Source organism: Vidua chalybeata, chromosome 11, assembly GCF_026979565.1.
Source record: "Vidua chalybeata isolate OUT-0048 chromosome 11, bVidCha1 merged haplotype, whole genome shotgun sequence".
Lineage (NCBI taxonomy): Eukaryota > Metazoa > Chordata > Aves > Passeriformes > Viduidae > Vidua > Vidua chalybeata.
The window spans coordinates 5,080,652-5,103,692 of record NC_071540.1 but is presented as its reverse complement, the minus strand read 5'-3'; the positions used below and the strand labels follow the sequence as shown (position 1 = coordinate 5,103,692).

General features: G+C 41.4%; 1 protein-coding gene across 1 annotated transcript in view; it reads left to right on the top strand.

Annotated features, from left to right (window-relative positions):
* Window positions 1–23,041, top strand: part of ADAMTS18 (ADAM metallopeptidase with thrombospondin type 1 motif 18) — a 79,379-nt gene that overhangs the window by 5,609 nt on the left and 50,729 nt on the right. Inside the window, exon 4 of the mRNA XM_053952748.1 lies at window positions 22,333–22,615. Within this exon, the coding sequence (XP_053808723.1) occupies window positions 22,333–22,615 (283 nt within the window). The remainder of the gene's footprint in view (window positions 1–22,332; window positions 22,616–23,041) is intronic.

Sequence of the window (23,041 nt, the reverse complement as noted above, 5' to 3'; positions counted from 1 at the left end):
CCTTGTGCTCTCCCAGTTGCTATATCCAGGCCACTGATTTGTCTTGCTGCTTCATTCCCTGTTTACATTCTCCAATTCATAATATTTGGTCTTTCCACATTCAACCTTTTTTCCCAAAATCCTAATTGGAGCTAATTCTTACTTACTATAATTGCATTTTTATTACTATTATTATTTAACAATTTATTATTACTTATAATTGCCTTTAGGTGGCTCATTGAGAGGCAGACTACACCAAATCCACAGACTACCGTGGTTTTTCAGTTTTTTCGGAATGAGATTATGCTGGCCACTATTAGAATAAGAAATTGTTTTTTTAGGACCTACTCAATAGGATTGTGTATATTCCTACCTCTTTCCCCCTTTCCCATTCTCATCCACTTTGTGCTATTTAATCTGGAGATCTGTTGTAGGTTCACCACCTTTAACTCTACTTCCATGATGAAATCTAAAAGGTTTACTGCTGCCTTCCTAGCCTGTATCACAGTGTTGTTTGCTTCTCTTTATAGGCCAGTTTTTGTCTCCTTATGTTAAGTTTATGTGTACAGAATCTCCTGTATAAAGTGAGTTGTTTGCAGTCACACAGTAAATCAGGGCAGAATACAAGAGAACCTCAGAGGTCTCCAGTTGTATTGTAGAGACATTTTCAAAAGTAATTTATAACTGTGCTTTTGGGAGCAGAAGTCACGTTCCCCTTGTGAACATGAACTCTGGCAAAGTCAAACAAGTTTATAATCCAGTACACAACCTAGGAATTGGTGGCCCTAATGAATGAGGGGTTTGTTATACAGCATTTGTGGGCTACAGGACACAGGTGAAGGGTCTAGAGCAGTACAAAATGTGTGCCCAGAGGAAATAACTGTTTATCCAACATAAAGAACTCTCCTGCCATTCCATCACAGAGAAGATGTGTGTGTATTTTGGGTCAGAAAAAGGGAGTTCAGTTCAGTGGAACAGTTCAGGTCCTTTAAAACTATATGGCACACAGTGTTATCTTCCTGGCCAAATTTAGCCCTGGCATGGAGGCCTGAGAGGCTGCACCTGCTGACACCAGAGGTGGGTTTGGGCCGTTCTCTCCCTTTGATTTGTGTACCTCAGTTCGAAGTAGTGGTGCCCTCCTCTGGTTTTGGCAAAATGTGTTTGAATCTGTCATTGTAAGGAGCCTCTTGTCTCAAGTTGTGTTATGTTTATTAGTGTCTAGTCAAAGGAAGAGAAAGAGGAGGGAGGGATGAATCATGTTACACTCGTCGAGCTGTCAGAGGATTCTAGACAAGAAGCACTATAGACGTAGCACTGAGAGATAAACAGGAGATGTATTAATTCAGTGGAGGGAGGTGTGTGTCTGAGGGCAGGGCTTTTCTCAAAGTATCAAAGAAGCCACAAAATTAAAGCTTCTTGATGCAGTCTGACCACCTAAGAGGCAAGCAGGCCAGGCAGCTCATGTACCCACTCTTTGTAGTCGTTTAATTGCACCTGCCTTATTTAGGTTGATGGTAACAGCAGTCTCCTATTCCTAGAGCTCACACTTTAAGTCCAATTAAATATGTTGAGACAAATCCCAAGGTTCTTATGCAGACAAACTGCCATTAAACTCGTTGAGGCAGACTGCTGGTGAAAGTACAGAATAATTGCTGTTTGCAATGAGGGTCCTTTAGAAATCAATAGCTGTAAAAATACAACAAAATTTGGCCCAGTGGGACTTTGAAGAGAAGCTAAGTGGTTTTTCTCATTCTTAAAGGTGTTTTTAGTCCACCCAGAAGCCAATACACAAATCCTATATTTTCTGCCATTGTACCAGCACAACATGAACAGCATATTTCATGGGAGTTCTGTGATTTTCTTTGTATTCACACACTATTGCATCTCCATCCTTTATAAAACACAAACTGTTTTTTACAGGATCATCCTTTTGTCCACTATTTTGATGAACATTTTCCCATTATTATTCCATTACTCCATATTGCGGTAAATATGAAAATAAGAAAAATCTCTACAGGGAAATGAGATGACAATGAGAAATAGTCATATTCTTGAGGATATTTTAGGTTATACTAGAAAAATGCAAGTCAGTGTTTCTGGTCTCAGCACTGACCTGACTGGTGATGAATTGTGTGATTAGGTTATTGATCAACCTTCTCCATATCTGTCTGATAAGCTTTCTGTTTAAGTCTGCCTTTAGCTCTGAAAGACAAAGGCAGTGTTATCCCAGGTGTTTTGGCACTACTGAGGTAAGAAGAGGTAAGAAGAGGAATTAAAAAGGATTAATGATGAGAAAGAATCTACTTCTGCTTGGCAGAAAAAGTAATAGAAGCTGCATTTCTCCCTGTTATGTTAAAAAACCTGGAATGCACATAGAGGAAACTGAGCACAGTAGGCTGTGGCTGCCCAACTGCTCTTGAGTGTCCACAGGAGCTGGTCCTCTGTCACTTGTGCCTGCTTTGTCATTGCTCAGCTGGCAGCAGAGTGTGAAAATAAATGGTTCGTTGGTGTAGTTCCAACCAAACTTCAGGCTGCTGTGGGCACCATTTCTTGAACCCTTGGAGTGATTTTCCAGAAACAGGGAGTATCCATTTGTACAGAGATAGTTCATCCTGCCCCTTCTTGTTAAGTAGCAGTCTTATCATCACTTCCAAAGGAATCAGTAGTTGCTATCTATGCTTGAAGCATCAGTGTTTTTCTTGCCGTAGCAAAGCCTTTCCACTAAACCTAGTTCCCACACTTTGCCTAGTCCATTAGAGAGAAGCTTACAGACAAATGCCCTTGTGAGGGTCAGGAGTGGATGACCTGCCTGCACAGACGTGACCCCTTCATAACAGGATGTCTTTGATGTCGTGAGGATTTTTATTTTCAGCGCCACTATTTTCATGTGGGCCATACCATCTCTGCTACTGAGAGGCAGTGTATTCTCTTCTGCACAGCTGGGAACTGCAGGACATCACAAATAGTTCTCATTTTGGAGGCAGATTTTAATAACTAATAGAGGCTTTTAGTCACTGATTAACCTAAACAGGGTTTTATTTCTGTCTTTCCCCTTTTCTTTCTCCACTTCAGAAGTGTTTGAGGAGAATACCGGGTTGGCAGACCTGGTGTGTAAAGGCTTTTGTTTACCCAAAACACAATGTCAGTTTGTGAAACTGCAGCTCAAGTCCAGCTCAAGCAGCTCACTCCTGGAGATTGGTACCTGACACATGGCACAGGAGTGGGAAGCACAGAAGTGCTTCCACACAATTCACTTATTTTGAGCAAATGCTGCTATCAAAACTCTTCTAAAAGACTGCTGTTTTCCCAAGAGTATTCTCTCCTCATAAGGGCCTTGTGCAGAACCAGAGCCCTGATCATGATGACAGCTCTGTGACATACTTGCACTCAGCTGGGAGTTGACTTCAAGTCACTGTAGGCTGCTCAGTTGTAACTACTCTGGATGTTCACTGGGAATTCTATCACCAGCTCTAGAAGTCCCTCATGTGTTTTGGCTCCTCAAATTTTTGTTTGTTATGGTATTGTGCTTAAGTCCACAAGATATTTATGATAATGTTTTCTAATTTGCAGCTTTTTAGGGAAGGGTTTGTCTTCCTGATGTACAGCAGGTTCTTTACTCTTTGAAAGAGAGGATTACTGGGACTGCTGTCCAGTACTGCAACAGGAGGGAAGATTGGCGGTCCAAGACCTGTGGTTTGGAAATTTGCAGCACATGGATCAAGATAAAAGCTGGAGCTATGCTAAATAAGGCCTCCACGGTGGTGATGCCCATGATATATCAGTCAGTTCCTCAAGATCATTTTAGAGCTGCTTGCATCTGATTTCGTTCTCTCCTGAGCATTAGCACTGTTATTGACTTACAGAGATAAAGCCTGCTAGGGATTTTCTAGAAAATACCTGCTTTCCAGGGGCTCTGTGTACCTCACTTTGTCATGGTCTTCTCCCAGTGAGCTGGCAGGAGAGGGGTTAAACTTAATTATCTCTGCAGTGAGAGCTGGCAGTGGACCTACAGTGATTTTTTAGCAGCTGAAACCCAGACTTGAATTTTTTTTTTCCAAAAAACACTTATTTTGTCTTCAGAAGGCTCTGACTAGCCCTTAAGTGGTATCTGAATTGAATTTTAACCAATAATTCCATTGCAAACAAGGTTTTCTTCTGTCTTTTTGATCATGTCACTGGGAGCAGAAATGTTGGTTCTTTCTTGCCTTTTCTTATCCCATTTTAATCCCAATTCTGTTGCTGCAGGTCTACCATAAATTACTGTATGCTAAAGGAATTTCCTATTGATTTGCTCTGACAGTGATTTGACCAGCTATGTGAATAGCTGATGGAAGCAGAACTTATCTTGGGTTCAGACAGTGGAGCATTGACTAAAGCTCTGAGGTAAACATTTACAGAAGAAACCTGAAATCATAAAGCTTTGCAGCTCAGCACAATTTACAAACACGTATTAATTAAGCTTCAGTGCTGGCTCTGCTCTGTGTTTGATGAGAACAACATCCTGGCACACAATGGGTTGACATCAGTAACCTTTTATTGTTTATCATGCTCGGAAGTCACCAAGAATGAGGGTGAAGAAATGTCAAATAATCAGGTCAGATGCGAGTGAATGAGTCTTGATGGTTGAAGCTTGGTACCGTGGGAACCATTATTGTCCAGAGTAATTTCTGGAACATGCAAGTTAATTTCTTTTTTTACAATGTTAGTTCATAAGCTGGGGAAATCTGCAAACAACTTCTACAGTCAGATGAAAACTCTTTTCCTGAGTCTCATATGTGGCTGCCCAGCTAGTAACTGCCAAAAAATGGTAGAAGACAAAAGCTGGATGACAAAGATAATAGGTCTTGAAGTTATTCCTACTGCAATAACAAGGCCCAGAACAAACCTGCTTAAGAGAAGAGGAAGCTGAGGCAATAAAGTGATATTTACTTGCACAGACAATGGGGTGTTGCCTTTTCACTCCCCTGGGCATTTGCATTTCAGGCTGCCCCACTCTGTACACAGCACACTTGGGGCTTTATTCTTTGAGGGCTGGTTTCTTGCTGTTCACAGTGGGATCACTTGAATGCTTGTGCCTGCCTGCCTAATATATGTTAATTGAAGGACTTTTGTGTCTCAACATCTTTATTAATATTAATGGAATGAGATTTTTAATGGACCTATACAAAATATGCTTGACCTAGCTTGAGCCCTCACTTTTGTTTTCATACTCTGCAGCACTGTGTGGCTTCTGACTAATTCAAGAACGTAATATTATATTCTGTGGCACAGTACACAAACTAATGAAACATGGATTACTCTTCAGACCTGCAGTTTCCCTGCCATGAGATATAGAATTTATAGAACACCAGAATGTAATTAGTTATTTTTAAATAATGAAATTAAAAAGAGGTTTTCTTTTTCTTTGTGTGAATTATTGCACTTCAGCGAAAATATTTTTAAAGTAATTCTTTCTTTCTTTAAAGTAATTTTAAAGTAATTCTGGCCTATCTTATGCCACACACTCTTTTTTTTTTTTTTTTTTAGGAAGATGTCATTAAAACAGTAGGCCTTAAAATTAGGCTAGACTAAACCTCAAGAAATATTTCAAATTAATATTGCTGTTAAAGTACAAGCTGGTCATGGTGAGGGATAGGTATAAATGCTGTAATGCAGCATCACAAAAGAAAGTTTAAATTTCTCTAACAATGCGTCTACCCAATGTCATTTCTTGTTAATACTTGACAGAAACCTATGTTACTTGTTTTGTTAGATGCAAATATAAATTAAATGTTAAAATAACAGTCTTGGACTAGGGCAGAGATGATTTTTGTTTTGCAGTCCACTGTGGATGATTATGGCATATACAAGAAAAATGCTTCTGTCACGTTGCACTTTTTTGTTACATTTTCTGATAAAGAATAATTCCTTGTAGGCTGCTCTACATTTCATTGTTTGTAATAAACATCTCTGCAACCACTGTGGATACCAGTCTGCCACAAACAGGAGCTCTGGGCTCGCTCTGTCAGCTGGTTCTCTTCATGCAGGAAGCCATGCTGGAGGCCATATGGATATTTTTTTACACTACATCACATACTAGTGGTGGGATTGTTAGCCTACCCCAAGCAGCAAAAGCTTGAGCAAAGGGGCAGGAGAAAAATTTCCAAGCTGAGACAGCAGTGAGCTGCTGATGTCTGCTGATTCCTGCAGCCCAGTATAGTCCACTCTTGTTGACAGGTATTTGTTTGCTGGTTGATGGGCTTCAGCTAAAGCTTCTTGTGGTGAGTAAAAAGTTTTCTGCTGACTGCTTTGGATCTGAACCTGGCCTCGGGAAGTGTCTTTTATTCCTTCCAACATCATCTTGGCCCTTTAGTCAGTAGGCACACCACTTTTTTGAGATACACTGCTGCAATTGCTGCTTGGTTTAGAAAGATATTTTGGAAAGGGGAGGCACCACTGGCTCATGGAGAAAGTGAAATGTGTCTGTTGCTCCTGGCAGACCCCGAAATGCTTGTTGGACATACTCCGGGGTGGTGCTGTATAATCAGATTTCACTGAATCAGAAGTTAGATGGAGGCAAACAGCATGCTGGAGGGCAAACTCCGTCCGCAGGCTGAGCCTTGCTGTTCTCATGGACTGCTCAGACCAGAAGTGAGATGTGGCAGGAGCTCAGGCAGTTTCCAGAGTCAGCTGCTACTGTTACTGCTAGAAAGTGCACCCAAGTGCTTGGCGTGTAGTGCCTGCAGTTCCCAGATAGGTTTCAGTGCCCTGCTGCCAAGTGTTGTCATTCCACTCTGCTGCCAGAGCATCCTGACAATGAAGGAGCAAAGGAAGCCAATGGCCACCAGAAAATGCAAAGCCACAAGTAAATGTAAAGGGGTTATTTGGCCTAACCCAAATCCAGTCCTGATGAAGTCAAGTCTGGTGATGGGGATAAACGGGGATGGTACTTTTTGAGGCCTGTTGTCCTTGTTAGACAGGAGATGGACTTGGCAGGTTTTGAGCTGTGAAATTGTGTGGTAATATTATCAGATGTCATCACAGAACACCTGTAGGGGACGTCATTCATCTCCTGCTCGTGGTAGGAGAGCTGAGTAATTGCAGAGAGGGGAGCATGGTACAGCAATGGTTAATTGATTCCTGTGTTTACCAGAGAGAGCTGGGTGGTTATTTGAGCTGCCTGAGGCACAGAGCCCTGCAGGTCTCGGTAATGAAGACCATGCATGATCCCAGGGACAGAACACGGTGCAGGTGGTGCCATGGCTGTGAGCATCAGGATAATGCTGTGGTGACAAAGGTTTGTGTTTTCCATCAGTGGGACAGATGAAATACCAAGGAAAGGACAATTTGGACCAGCAGCTGAATCAGTGAGGGCTGATATATTACCAGTTAAAGCTAGGAACAAAAATGTGCCAGACTGTGCTCTTGACCTCTGAGTACTACACTGGTTCTATTTACAAGTTCCCAGCTTTTGGGTTATAGTGCCATCAGAAGTTTATTTTTGTTTTAATTTTCCAAGCATTTCTTGAAAATTAGCTTTCTGGTGCTCAGAACAGCACCACAACACTAAATTAGTTGCAAATAGCTCAAGGTCTGAGGGAATAGTATATTTTTTTTGTTGTGGCTGTTCACATGATTTATTTAGTCATTTGAAAGAGTACAGTTTGGGAAAGTCAGGAACCCACTCTAATGTGAGAAACAAAACAGAAGGAAATGTTATTCCTACAGAATGAAGGTCTGTCTTCTGCAAGCCAGCATTTTGTGCAAAGCCAAGGTCGTTCTGCCTCCACAGCCCTACTCCTGTGTTAGGATTAGCAGAAGATGGGGAATATTTCCTATTGGGAATGTTTCCTACCTACCATCAACCTGCTCAGAATGGTGCCCAAAATATCTCCACGGATATTCCACATCCTTTAATGACAGCTTAGCCTTTGGACCTAATTGCCAATAAAGAGGAAGAAGAACTTATACACTGATACATTCTTTTCTATACCAGTGCACTGAATTGGTGCCTATTCTTTATTAAATCTTTATCTTGCAACAGTCGGTGCAATTCAGTGTCCACTGTATCTGAAATAGTAATATATTTGTTTTTCTATAGAGGTGCACATGACAATGCTGTTTATGGTTGTAGTCTTTTCTGCTGTTCAATAACTTGTTCAGTCATTATTATGATGATGATTTAAAGCAACACTGTTGTGCTTCTTTCAGGAAAGGAATTGCATTTTAAAGAGAAGATTGTTGTAGTTTGCCTTTAATTTTTGTAGTAAATGGAGGGTATAGGTTTATTGCAAAAATTTATAATGTGGAGGATGTATATGAATGAGTCTCACATGACTTCTTTATTATTTGTTAAAATATGTTAAAGGAGTAAGTCACTGTAAATCTGTAAAATATTTTATAAATTTTATTTGCTATTGAAAACAAAACCAATTTTATTTCAGATTGGTGAATCTTGTAAGAATTAGTATAAATAATCTGAAAAACTATGATCAGTGTCCTATTTTAGTCCTTTTGAGGGGCTTAGTGGAGGTGTATACAGAGAAGCCCTGGAGAGGGGCGATCAAATGTGAAATCTTGGGCTGAAACTGTTCTGACAGGATGGGGAGTGTAGCTTAAAACCTCTCTTATCTTGCCACTGTTCTTGTGTGTGCTACCTCTCTCCAGCAATATGCCTGACTGATTCACAGCAACTGATGGGCAGTTTAAAATTACAAAGCTTTCGGTTTCCTTGTTCCCAACAGATAAAGAGGGTGGGCATTTCCTGATTATATGCTATACACTCAAAATATTTAAGTTCCCCATGGTGCTATTTGTGCCTAATTTACTTCTCTAGCACATTAACACTGCTGGTTTTCTGCAGGGGGAGGAGTATGTGCTGTAACATGCTGTGAAGAGAGGAAATGTTTCACAAGAGCTCCTTCTGGCTTTTCCTCTGTTTGCCTTACCACCTGGAAAGAAGAAAAGGTGGAGGGACTGACTGATGATCCAGACTATTTGCAGGAACAGTCACATCTGTGGTCAGATGTGTTAAGCTGGGCAAATCCACACTGGGAAGTGGCAGGATTGCACTTCAGCTCCTGAAGCACATGGAACTTCCAGTAGGAAAGTGTGTAGGCATGAGGAAGGCTGAACTACCATCAGCCAGTAACCTTGGGGCAGGCTGTGCCCCTGCAGAGGCCACTGAGCAGCCAGATTGTTTTGGGGAAAAGTTGGGGTTACACCACTGTGAGGGATGGGGGTTGAGGACAGGCTCCAGCAGAGCAGATACCATCTGAATATAATAAATCAGAGGCTGTGCAGGTCACACGGAGCTTCAGAGAGACTTGGAGTGGGAGGACCACGTTTATCACTTCTCATGTTCACTTTTCTAGTTCTTGCCTATGAAAGCAGCCAAATTGTCTCCTGTTTATGAGAGCTGGGTGCTTTGCTGTACTAATTATTCCACTCATGTGGTACTTCTCAGCAAAGCAAGCATGCCCCGATTCCTGGCTAAGGACTCAAGATGCAAGAGCAGCTGAGCTGTGCAGCACTTCTGCCACTGCTGGCTGTGCTGTGCAGCCAGCTCAGGTCCTGTGCTGCCAGGATGGAACAGAGAGCACTCTCAGGCCCTCCAGCAGGAGCTGCAGTGGAGACTGGAGTGTCTGTGACTCTCACACACTCCCCTGATGTCCCAGAGCCTCTGTGACCCTAGCAGCACATTCCTCTTCTTGGAGCTTTTTTTTCTTAACCTGTGCTTAACCTGACCTTTGCTTAACCTACTGTTCAGTAGATTCATAGCAGAAACAAGGTCAGGCTGCTTAGGAAAGTCTGCCTTCTAAATCTTCTGCTGATACATTTTTTTTTTACCATCCCTTTGTAACTGTGAAGCATTCTGAGCTGTCAACAAATACCTCCCTTGTCTTCACTGCATCTTTATTTCAGTCAGAAGGCCTGTAGTGTTTAACATAGTGGCAACATCTGTTCAATAGATATCTGGTTATCTTGGACCTATTTAATATAAAGAATATCACCTAGAATAAAAAGTTGCTTTCAAACACTACCTTCCCTTTTGCCACTTACATTTTCCGGTTTCCTGAGATCTCAGAGAATATCACAGGGTTACTTTGAGCTTTGATCCACAGACTATACTTTGAGAGCCTTATATGTAAGGTATTGTGCTGAAAACTCTCTACTGTACAGATGCTTTTGTGAAGAAATGCTGTTCACTTGCATGAAAACCCTGGCAAATGGTGTTTTGGTGCCATAACACATAATTGGATAGATTTCTTCAATGAAAAGACACGAGTAAATGCTCCCACACTGTCTTTTTTCCTGCTGTTTTCTTAACACTCATCCCTGCTAAACATAATTCAGATGCTTGTACTAAATTCTGGTGATGGCAAAATCAGTGTAACCTTTCATGAGCAGTTTAGTTCTGCAGGCCTGTTCAGGGGGTCCAAGTCAAACATGGGGCTGAATACCTGGAAGTCATTGTTTAACACTCCAAATGCTGCTTTAGACCTGTGTGTTGGTCTCTGACCTTGTCGCAGACAGCATGTCAGGAGGTGTAAATAGGGTTAAAAAATTGATTTACCTCACCTTACCCCAACCTGGGCCAGTATTAAGTAGTATTTCTATGTCCATTTTAAGACAGTTGTCGCATTATGTTTTATTTTATACCAAACCAGGACCTCGTTGTGGTGGGTTTTGCATGTCATCAGAGTTATTTCTACTACAGAGATTTAGAAAATAGTACCAAAAATTATTTCTCATTGACCTTTCATTTCTAATATTATTAAAAGCAGGAAATCTGGCTGGATTTGTCACAGACTAGCAAAGCTTTTAGTTTGCTCCAGCAGAGCAGTTATAGCAGGTTCACCCTTGGGCATCATTCCCTTAAAATAGAAGCTGAGGCTAATTTGATGGGAGAGGAGTGAATGAGTGCACAGCTTTAAAGCAGGCCCAAGGTGGGTGTAGAATGGCTGAGCAGTGCAGACTGGTGGCATTTGGCTACAAGGAGGGAAACAGAGACTGTCTGGCCTCAGGGTACACTTGGCAGTGTAATATGGTGAAGGCAGGTTTTGTGACTGTAAGCAAGGCCTGCAAATAGGAGGCTTTTTCATGCCATGGAATGTAGATGTATGTTATTACATTTATCTTTGTAAAAATCTATTTAAATGCCCATGTAAAGTAAGCCCTGAATGCTGAGGGTGTTTGTATGGTCATGGAAGTGTTTTGTGGAATTGCCATTGTGCAGGTTTTTGATGTTACGGGAAACTGAGAAAAGGATGAGGTTTTATTTCAACTTGGTGGATTTCTGGGATGCTGCTGCCTTGTGTGTTGGGTTTAATTGCATGAATTACAGTCAACGTGTTACTGTTTTACCTTTTCGTGGTGGCGAGAAGAGATTCAGACACACCTAGGCTGCTGTTCTGCTTCAAAGAGATGACTGCAGCAAGAGGGCAGAGGATGCCCTTGATTCTCCCCTGCTCTGCTCTCACAGTGGTGCCACCCTGGTGCAGAGGGGTGGTTGAGGGAGTGGCTGTGTGGTGTTCCATCCCCAGGTGGGTTTGACACCATGACACCAAGTAGCACCCTTTCTCTAAAGGCGTGTGACAAGTGGGAAGCCCCATGGCACAGGAATTCCCGAGATGAGCTCAGCTCCCAGCACAGCTCCCAGCCCAGCTCCCAGCCCTCCACAGCTGGCAGTGCTGTGTGTTTCTGGGTCAGTGCTGGGGCCACCTGGCACGAGCCTGTCCAGGATGTGCTGAGGGACAGGGCTGTGTCTGGGGACAGTATCTCTGACCAGGCAGTGCCAGCTGGGAGCCCTGTGAGGTGGCACACACCTGGCTGTGCTCTGGGTTTCTGTGCTCAGAGCTCACTGTGCTCCTGGATCACAGCTCTGGCTGTGGCATCCTGAATGCTGGGGCTGCAGCTTAGAGTAGAGAAGGTGGAAGCACTTTAACAGAACAACCCAGCCAGGGTCAAATGTGAGCCTTCACAAGTCCCTCATGAGCATTTTCTGCATTGATTACAAAATCCTGCCTATTAAACTGATAAATAAGGAATAGAGAAGATGAAATGCTGAAGAGTAGGGAGTTTAATCCAGATAACCCAGGCACCAGCCTGACATTCTCACTCTTGGGCCATCTTTGCTTCTTGTTTTCCATTCCCTTAATGTCCTAAGCTCTTTTGTTCCACTCCCTTTCTCCTTCCCACATAGATATTTCAACATATGGATATGTCTGTGTATGTGGAATATCAGCAAAGCTGATACTTTGCTCCCTTACAGAGTTCCTTGTGACCACTCTCTCATGTAACTAATCCATAGCAATGTATACTCCAACAAGGAAAATTAAAAGGTTGGGAAGCACTGACCTAACTTCTTAGTAAGCAATACAGCTGGCAATCAGATGTAACCCGAGCTGCTCGTTATTGGAGCTGCCTGAGCTATTCATAGCAAAGCAAAATTGCTATGGGAATTGAGCTGGATTTATTTTGTTTGAATGCAAATTATCCCAGGTCAGACAGGCTCAGATCTTCTGCCCCCTCAAATTCATTTGCATCATCTCTGGAAGGGAAAGCTCATATCTGGAGCATCTGCACTGGGGAAATGTGGGTATGGGTAGGGAACCACCAGATGTGGAGAGCATTCACCTGTGGCTTTGATGCAGTTGGGTGTAACTAATTGCAGCCCAGAGTCCTGCCCAGAGTGAAGGTTCTGCCATCAGGTAGCTCCAAGTGGTGTCTCAGTGCCTGGGCAAGTGTCTTCTCTCTCTATTGTCTGCAACCCCAACAGGGTGCACTATAAGGGAGTATTAAACCTTGCCTAATTCTCACAATATGAAATGTTCTGAAGGGTCCAGCTACCAAAGTCCCATCATCACATAAAAGCTGTTTCTTCACTAAAAAAAAACCCCAACCCTACTCAACTTTGATTCTAGTATACATGATGATAAAGGGTAAAAAAAGCTTTTAAAAACTCAGCTGAAAATGGTTCAAGAAATCAGAAAGAAAATAAAACACTGAAGCCCTTTGGCATTATTTTAAAAAATCTCATTATTTATAGTGTTGTTTCCTGCAAGGCCTGATTCATGACTTTTAATGTTTGGAGTTGCCTGTCTGATAGGGAGGAATGTTGCTGATCAGAAACACTCAAGCAAGCATCTGTTAATGCTAAGTACCTATGGAAAAGGAATTTCCAAGTACTGATTTTAGTTATACATCATCAGTTGTTTGGGTTTTTTGGGTTTTTTTTTAAGCTGTTCATTTTCTGTGTCACTCTGCCCTAATCTTATAGGTTTTGCCTTTATTACCACTCCAGGAGCAGCAGCTTCATTAAGAAGGCATGCACTTTCTCTACAATATTGGTACATCTGAACTCCAGCCCTGTAAAATTGATTAGCTGTACAAAAAGAGGGAGGAGAATCTTGCCACAACATTTTCATTTCACCTAATCCTTTGAGCAGCATAAATAATTCATAGCAAACCCACCTTAGGGTGAAATGCTGCCCTGTCTGAAGATCTGGGCATCCTGAAGGCACATTTCAGATATTTAAGAGGGACATAAATGGTGCTTTTGTTTTGTGCTGTTACAGAAAATGACAGGAGCTGCATTTCCTGTGCTTGTAAAGGTTTCTAAAGGTAATCCTGCTCTCACCTGGAGTGTTCTCTGAAGCTGTGCACCTAGTTACATGGGATTTTAGCTCAGGGGACACACTAAGCTACCCTCTGAAGTCAGTTTTTCTGTTATTCTTGAGGTACCCTAAGTAACTAATCAACTGTCAGCACATGACAAATAGTGGGCTGCCTCTTTTTAGGGAAAGTGAAGCATAAATGCACTCATTAAATAATCCTGCTGTTTCCTGTTTGCTTTGTGATGGATTTCAGAACTGTCATAACTAATAAAAGCTCTAGATTTTATCTTATGGTTGCAGGGATTTGCTTAAACAGACCATACCCAAGTGCTTGTACAGCTACCAAGGCCAAATTTGAGCTGTTGGTTTTAGCTAATTGCCTTCCAAAACCTTTCTAGGGAGCCAAAGAGTCCCTCTGATGGAATTGTAAATTAAGTGATCCTGACTGTAACTGGGTAAACCTCTGGCACTTCATTTAAATATTATTGGTGTATAGTTAATGTGGTTATGCTGTAGTTTGCATTAGTATTTTTCTTCTATTCATTTATCATGCCTACTCCTGGGGTGGTTTCTTTCTGGTTTTTGGCTTTTTTTTTAAACCCAAAACATGAGAAATGAGTGAGTTCACGTACTGACAAGCAAGTATTTAATCTGTGGCAAAGCAATCAACTTTGTGTTAGTTCTAGAATATCTCATTATCCTGCAATAAATACCAATTTAATACATTTAAATACCAATGTGACTGGGTCAATTACCGTAAGTGGAGGAACAAATAAGAATATTTCCTTATTTGCCATATGCTGACAGGGGGTTGCATAAAGACGTTTGAAACAAGCTCAGTCAACTGCAGAAATACAAAGGCACTATTCAGAGATAACGCTGGCTTTGTTCATATAGGAATAATTAAAGACATGCAATTTTGTTACCTTGTTTTAATTGCTGACTGTTCTGCATAGCACTTCTTTTGAGCAACCAAACAGAGTAGTCTTTCATGGCTAACTCAGACTGGCAATTTAAACCTTGTACTCTCCTTCTGTCAGATCGTCAGGTAATAAAATACTATATTGTTAAGAACCCTTAACATTTTACATTTGCAAGAAATTTATATTGCATTAGAAAACAGAATAATTGAGTTATTTTTCTGAGTCGGATTCGAAAGAAAAATGCCATCTGCTGACAACTCTCAAGTCAGAGAAGGCAACCAATGATTCTAATGCTTCTTTCATGATAAAAAATATTTTAGTGTATATAAGGGCTATTAACTTAACCTAAACATTTGCTGTGGTACAGAGCCAGGTATTCCAGTCTGGTGAAAATCAGTAAAGGTCTGCTGAGGTTATTCTCATCAGCCAAGGACCTAGTCCCATAAAACATCACTTTGTACTTCCCTGACTCTGGGGCCAGCATCAGGAATTGCCCATTTACAGGCTTGATACTTTTCTGGAGGATGGGTGAATTTTTTTGGCAAAATAAAAGCTAGGGAAAAGTTTAGTTAACTTAAATTCTCTCTTCGCTTCAGTGTGCTTGCATGCCTTTGTAGTGCCTGGTTTGGGATAGGATCAAAAATGAACATGCTCTGAGTTTTACTCGTGGGATTTCTGACTTCAATAATACATGTGTATTATTGGAAACCTCATGAGAGTCCATTCTCACTAGTTTCCCAGAACATTTTCTTTCCCAAATTGGTATAAAAGCACTCTGGAAATGCTTGCACAGACAACGTTCAGCTCAATGGGAGCTCCTGGGTGCTTAACACTCTGTAAAAGTCTGTCATTAATTTAACAATCTGTGTATGGATTTAGGGTCCAGACTTTTCACTTTTTGTAGGTGGATTACGGATCGTGTCCCTGTCACGGTGTCTCAGAAGCTTGTTCCATTTACCCAGTGCTTCAGTAACGTGGGTGCATTGTGTAAGTGCCCTTCTCAGGGGGACAGAAAGAGGCAAAATGTCCCTCAGCCTTGTGGCTGCTGCTGTCCCCTCTGCAGCTACCTCCCAGAAAAGGGGCTGTGGGTCAGAGTGGAGAGGGAAGGAACTCCCTTAATTACCATGATTTACTGCCATTGGCTTGGCTGTTTGCTCCTGATGCTTCCCGAGGGTAAAAATATCTTTCACCTCAGCAACACTTTCTGCAATTCAGCCCCTTTCTCCTTTCCAGATATGCTGCTTGTCATTTTTTTCTACCTAATTTCACATCTTAATTTGCTCATTTTGATTGTATTTTCCAGAGCATTGACACTGTGACCCTAACTTGAGAGGGGCTCAGTAAGCCATCTCTCAAAAAGTCAGTCAGAGCTATCGGGTATCTGCAGTTCCAGGTCAGGCTGTACTATCCTGCTGGCTATAATTCTTGGAAGTAGTTTTGCTTATGACTGTAGTAAGGTTATAGTCTCACATATTTTTCAGACTACCAACTTAACCCATCCCAAGAGGTGAGTCTACTTCATTACACATTCCCTAAAGAAACAATCATTTGTTATTTAAACTGCTTACATGATGCAGGATTTCTTTGAACAGCCTCATGATGGTATTGGTTGAATACCCTTGCTTTGGAGGAAAGAGGAATTCATAAGATGAATGTTGGCAAACTTAACAGGACTTTATTCTTCCTGGGATTCCTTGGCATAAGTGAGAAAAAGATACATTTACCACATTTTCAAGCCTTAACCCAAAACCTGTTCTAAGCAGCTGGCACTTTTCCCTGCTGTCTTGGCAGGGTTTTGTCTCTGCTGGTGCACAGGGACTGCCACCTCCTCACGGGTTTCTCCGTGGGGACATTTGAAATGTTTCTGAAATCGCTGCTGCCGTGAACTCGCTGTTACACCATGCTGTGTCCACACGTGGATGTTGTGCTGTGCTTCTCCCAGTATCCAGGCTCTGAGCAGACCTGTGGCTCCTGGGCTGGGCTGGCTTGCTCTGGCAAGCGTGCGTTCCAGGCAGGAACCGAGGGATGGTGGCAAACGCCAAGGTGGTTTCTGTACTTGGTGAGGGCATTGCCATGATGTGCTCATAAAACCCAAGGGAAAGGCCTCCCTCATCTCCCCTCAGTCTGGGGTGGAGTCTGAGCAGAGGTACAGAACTTACAGGGAGACCTCCCTCCCCTTCTAGCACATGTTGTTGTATGTTGGTGTTTAAAAATTGACATCTGCCCAATTCCAGAGACCAAAAACTGACATCTGCCCAATTCTTGGCCAAAAGGCAGCTTCTGGCTGTTGTCAGGGAGCTCTAAGCTGTGTGAACAACTTTGTGTTCTCTGGGTCTCTGCCATACCCTCTTTTGGCTTCCAAGCTGCCCTTGGTTCCATGTGGGAAATGGTCTGGCAGGCAGAAACCCCAGGTGGGAGAGCTGAGTGGGGGCAGTCTCTCCTCCAGCAAGGGAAAGCTTTGGTGACAGAGCTGGGTTTTTTGTGTTTCCTTTGTGGTGCCAAAGCACCGAAGACTTAACAGAGCATCAGGGCAGGAAACAAGAGTTGGATGAAAATGAGCTGTAGGTAAGGTATTTTCATGAGTTTTGTCTCTGCAAAGTGAATGAGAAAAGACTCCACTATGCTGTAACATGAGATGGCCCCAACCACACTGTGATGTGCATATTAGATTTCTAGGAATCTTTGGCCTCAGATGGTTTTAAATAACCAGCAACCATAGTTCATAGGTCATCTGCTCTCCTTATTCTTTGTTTTTCAGGGAAGTTCTTAGTTTACATTTTTATGTGTTTTAAGTAGAACTAAAGACTGTACTTTATGTCTCTGTACATGTTCTGTAATTCTTGTTGGGATGTGTTTGAATCAGTGATTTGGGTTTTTTTAGGAGCTGGACAGTTGGGAAATAACAGAAGTCTTGGATCAATGTCCACTAAGTCTGTGGAAAGCTTTATGCCAATTTCAGTTGGCCTTTTGTCAAGTCTTTTAAGACTTTTCATGAATATGTGGAACTATTTTAATGGGTGTGAAATGACATTTAACTCTTCATTTTTAGTGATTTTTCATCTTGAGCCTGCTCACATCCACATAATGGTATAGATTTCATTGATTTCTTTGGCCGTTGTTTTAGTTAAGACACAGCGGGTTTGTTAACACCTTATTTTATGTATATGCTCCTAACACTGAATAAGGCATTCTGGGTATGAGTAGTATTCCTTAGGAAATATGTGCATGCTCTTTCCTACCTCATTTAGCTGAGATACTCTTGTTCTTGTGCAAACTGTAATTTAACTTTACATCAGTCAGTATTGAGTAGTTACGTTTAGCAGAGACACTGAAGTTCAATTATTCATCTGTTTTAATTCTCAGTTTCATTTTGTTAGGCTTTTACCTCATTATTTGCATCTGGTTTCCGAAGCTTCTCTAACTTTAATATGCATAAAGTTGTTGCCTTCATTTTAATTAGCATGTAATGAAAGGGTCTTGTATGCAAACAAGGCATACAAGGCACTTGTATGCAAGAGAACCCTCAGCCACGAGGCCTTTCCAGTCTGGAGTGAGGATTTGTCAGCACTCAGCTTTGTTAAATTATGGGAGAGAAGTAGAAGTTCTGCAAATCCTTCACTCACTGTCACTGCTCTGCTTTTTATGGAGGCTCTGTTTTTTCTGGAGATGCTGAAACCCCAAAGTGAATTAGGTTTACAGGCTGGTAAGCTGCCAAAGGCTCCACTCCGAGTCTAAGAACACAGGGGAGCAAATGGGAGCAACCTCTGCTGTTCCAGTAAGAGGCCAATGAGATGTGTTTGGGACAGATATGTTAGTGACTCTGAAAATTCTTCCTTGTGGATTGAAAATCAGTGGAAAATCTACCTGATTTTGTATAGTTAAGATGATCTTTTTCAGTGGTTTAAAAAAATTCTCCTTACTTTTCAATTTATAGTCAATGTTCAATTAAAAAAATCTTGAAGCAGATACCATGTTTTCATTGCCCTCATCCAAATCTCATTTTGAAATTCTTCTTCCTTTTGAAACACACCAAGAAAACAGAACAAGTTCCTTACCTTGGTGATTACAGCCAGATACTGAGGAATTTCACAGAGGTGTATTGGATCTGAAAATTCCTTTAGCCCAGAGCTAAACAAACATTTCATAACAAATAATGAGAGGAGGAGGAATGCAGCCTTTTTATCTCTTCTCAACTTTTCCTCAAACAAACTGCAAGTTCCTCTAAATTATTGATTCAAAATTATTTGCTAACGCCATAGGTCAACTTGTGTCTTTCCATTTTCTTCCCAATGGCATGGAATATCCCTTCCAGAAGGACAGCAAATATGTGTTGTGAGGGAAGAAGAAAACAGAAACAGCAAATTCCAGCTGAGCAATCTCTTGGGTATTCCTTCCCACCATATTCTCACAATTATTGCTATTATTAGTGATAGCCACAGTGGGATACAGAAGGAATAGACAGGAGTCCCTGGCCTTTTTCATGCTGTGTTGTCTAGACTTACAAGAATGTTAGATTTTGTCATCCTGCTTCCTCTCGTGGTGTTATAATTGCGCAGAATCTGAAATAAAAATGGAATTTTGACCTGACCCTCTCCTCATTGTGTCCTAAACCCATCGAGGTTAATGGAAAGTCAACCTTGATTCAGGGAAAATCACATGTAATGCATAAAGCTATTCGGAATGTAGAAAACCCAATGCATAAATTTCCACAACAGTTTTGACAGTATTTGTTCTGAAGTATTTGAGCTGGATGAATACATTGAATCTAAGTCACAATTATGGAGATTTTTCATGTATTTGTAGAAGAAATTCCCAGGAGTACACAGTAACCAAAATCTGGCCTTCAAAAACTGGAATTCCTTCTTGGTGTAAAGCTAGAAAAGATGAATCTGTGTCTCTGAATGAAGATGAAAAAGAATGAAAAGATGAATCTCCTGCCTCTGTGCCATGGCATTTCTCAGCTGGCATGTGTGCCAGCCAGCACAGTGGAGCCATCGGCCACTTTGCTTCACCCAACACTACAACTTAAGAACCTGCAGGAAAAGTACCTGGCAGTTGCTGTCCCACTGCCCCCTTTGCAGTACTCCAGAGGACTGCAGCTCTGTCTGAAGCCAGGTCAGCATTCTCTGCATTGCTTTGGAATTCCCAAAGTGATTAATTCAATATGAATGCTTGAAACCATCCCATGCCTGGAAAAAATGGCAAGTGGTGTGTGATTGAATGAGTGTCCAGACTGCTCTGTGGCACTTCCCCTTTCTTCTTGACAACTTCACAACTTCATAAAACTGGATGTTATCAAAAAGAAGGTATCTTTCATTCACACAGCATTTTTCAACTTGGAGGATGAGTTTGATGTGAAACCCAAAGGGAAAATGTCTTATTGGAGATTTAGGGTCATTTCTGTTGGAAAAACGTGACTACATTTGTAAGGCACTCAGTCAGCTATTGCCTCTGTAAAGGTGCTGCAAAATACAAGTAGGGCCCAGAATTCAGTCACTTCTTCTCCCCCAGCCATGAATTCTCAATCCACCCTTATAATGTTAAATATAGAAATGATGTTTGGGGCTGAGACTTCATGTGCATCAGGGACAGTTTCTTACAGGAAAATGTAGAACCCCCTTTTTTTCCCATATGGTTCAAATCATTTACAAAATGAATCCTACAGGAATAATTTCAGATGTGGAAACCTTTAAAATGGGAAATAAGAACCAGATTCACTACATTTCTGTTTTCCAGCTGAAAAAAAAAAATCTCTTAGCAGTGCCCAATTATCAGTGCCCTTGAGATAAAGATTGCCTCTCAGAACCACTTGTAAATTGTGTGATGACACACATCATAAGGATTAAAATATTAGTCATCTTCCCTACAGGAAAGTACTTTGTCATGACCAAATGTGATCTGACATTTGAAATATACCAACTTATTGCAGTAAGCAGGAGACTTAAATTCCTGTCAATTATTTAAAACCTATCTTTTATTGATGGAGGCAACTTCTTTTAGAATGTTAAGTAGATACAGGCTGAGATACATAATTATTAATTCATGTTGAAGAGAGGAAAACAGGAAAATTGTATCAGAATATAATTTGTGTGTTTTGTTGTTGTTATTGTTATTATTATTATTACTATTACTATTATTATTATTCAGAGGGCAAATAGGCCCTCTCAGTTCATAGTGTGGAATCTCTTCTATTGCCAAAACTGAGATCACAGTGTGACTTTGTGAGCACAGTTATTGGGCCCCTGTGAAAAGTGCTTATATTGGGGAGTACTGCAAAGCTGCCTTTGATTTGGATCAACAGAAGAGGATTTCTATGAAAAGAGTGCAGTGGGTGACTGTAGTCTGTTGAGAACCTGTAGATCTTTGATAAATCTTTCCAGCTGGAATAGACTTAAAATCAGTTTCTGCGTTGGTTTAGTTAACGGTTAAAGCTGTGAAGATTCATATGTAACTTTCAATTTTCACTTGCTTTTCACTGTGTTGAGTTTTCCTCTTGGAAAACAGTTCTTAAAGCACAGAAAATTCCACAGATCCTTAAAAAATATAGTGCTTACATTAGGCATTCAAACTGCTCTCCTTGTCATACCCAAGGCATTCAGGCCCTGGGAGGTTTTGCTGAAGAAGAATATCCATTTCAGAAGGGAAGAGTTGATACATGTGACATGTCTGCATTTTCAAAGATTTTTTTTTGAGGAAGGAGGTTGGAATCATGGTCTTGGAGGACTCAAGATGTGCAGCAAGATGGTTTGCAATTGACATTTGTTTGTCTGCACATATTTTTCTGAAGCCTAAGAGATATGTAGTCCTCGTGGGATGTCAGTTTTGGCAGGAGGGTGTTGGCACATGGTAGATCCTCACTGATCCAAACCAAAAATCTGTATCTAGTATTACGTATATAATGTAATAGAATTACCTGATGAAACTTCTTTTTGGTTTTTGACTTGGTAAAAGGGGTGTTTATTACAACATGTTTTACAAAACCAAGAAATGAAATAAAATCATAACTGATTAATGAGCTGCATGGAAATACTTCCTCAATGCCACCCACATTTCCCTGGCCCTGATCCTGGAAACGCTTCATCACATGTGCAATTTTATGCACAGATCCTATGTGAAAACTACAGTGTAGTTTTCCCATACTTGTGTCTTTCAGAGATCCAAGAAGGAAAACAATCAGATACTTGCCTTTACTGATTAGCTTTCCCTTGCAGGAGAGTATACATTTTACATTGTGTTTAAATTATGATTAAATTGCAGGGAGTTGATTACTGAATGATGGTCCTTAAATGTTCAGATGCTTCAGCTTTGTACTGCTGACCTGTGATGTCATTTTCTACTTGGAATCCCCTTAAGTCCTGCTTGGTAATACCTTATTGTGAAAAAGCTGTGAACCTTAATTCAACTATTTTCTTCTATGATGTCTGCACTTATGTGAAGTTGTATTTTCCAAACGCATGTCCTTTTTATGTATATCCTGTACACAGACACCCACACAAACAAACCTGTACTGTGAAGAATGGGTTAATGTTGCATATGGAACCAGCAGTGCTATTGTGTGAAGGTGCTGTGCCGCCCATCATAGTTTTAACCACTACACCATCCTACAACATTCCTGGTTTGTGTTTTTCCAAATGGGAAACCTGGTCATCTCCAAAAGGAAACTATGCATATTTAAATGGGAAGAATATCCAGATCATAACTTGAATAATCTGTAATTGAGTAGCTAACCAGTGTCAAGGTGCACGTTGTGGTCAGTCTGGGCTTTTCAGGAAGGTCACTGGCTGTGAGCTGACAGCCTCCTCTCTAATTCGCGGTGCCGTTTCTCTTTTCAGTCAGGTTTGATAAGGACGCGGCAGATGGAGTTCCTGATCTCTCCGTTACCTCAGCAGCTGGCACGGGAGCACAACTTCACGTCCCCTGCCGGCCACCACCCACACGTGCTGTACAAGCGGACTGCCGAGGGGAAGGTGCACCGGTCCCCAGCTCAGCCCCATCCCAAATCCTCCCCCTCTGGCCGGCGCAGAACGCGCGCTTCCCACGCGCATCCCGCGCGAGCCAGCGGTTACCGCCATGGGAGGTTTCAAAAGCAGCACTTTTGTGGACGTCGCAAGAAATGTATGTAAGGAAACTTTCTCTCCTTTCTTGAGGTAGTGGCTGTTTCAGGCTGTGCGGTGGTCCCGAGGTGTGCTTCACATCTCTTCACATCCCTTTGGGATGGAGGTGCAATAACTTTAAATTATATATTTCTAACGTGAAACGCATATGAGAAACTTGAGTTTTGCTCTAAGTTCATAGAATTATCTCTTTTAGTAAGCCATCAGAATCACTGTTTAGTTTTCTTGTTCTTTGTCTAGATTAAAAGATCCCAGTGGTGATTTTTTTTTTTACATTGACATAGTTTTCAGTAAGTTAGTTTTCTGCACAGTGATGGATGCCAAGTCCCTGAACTTCTCTCTATTAGATTGGGGATAAAAAATTAATTAGGCTTGAAGATGGAGGAAAAAGCTTCAAAATCATTAATTTCTGAGAGGATAGAGAAAA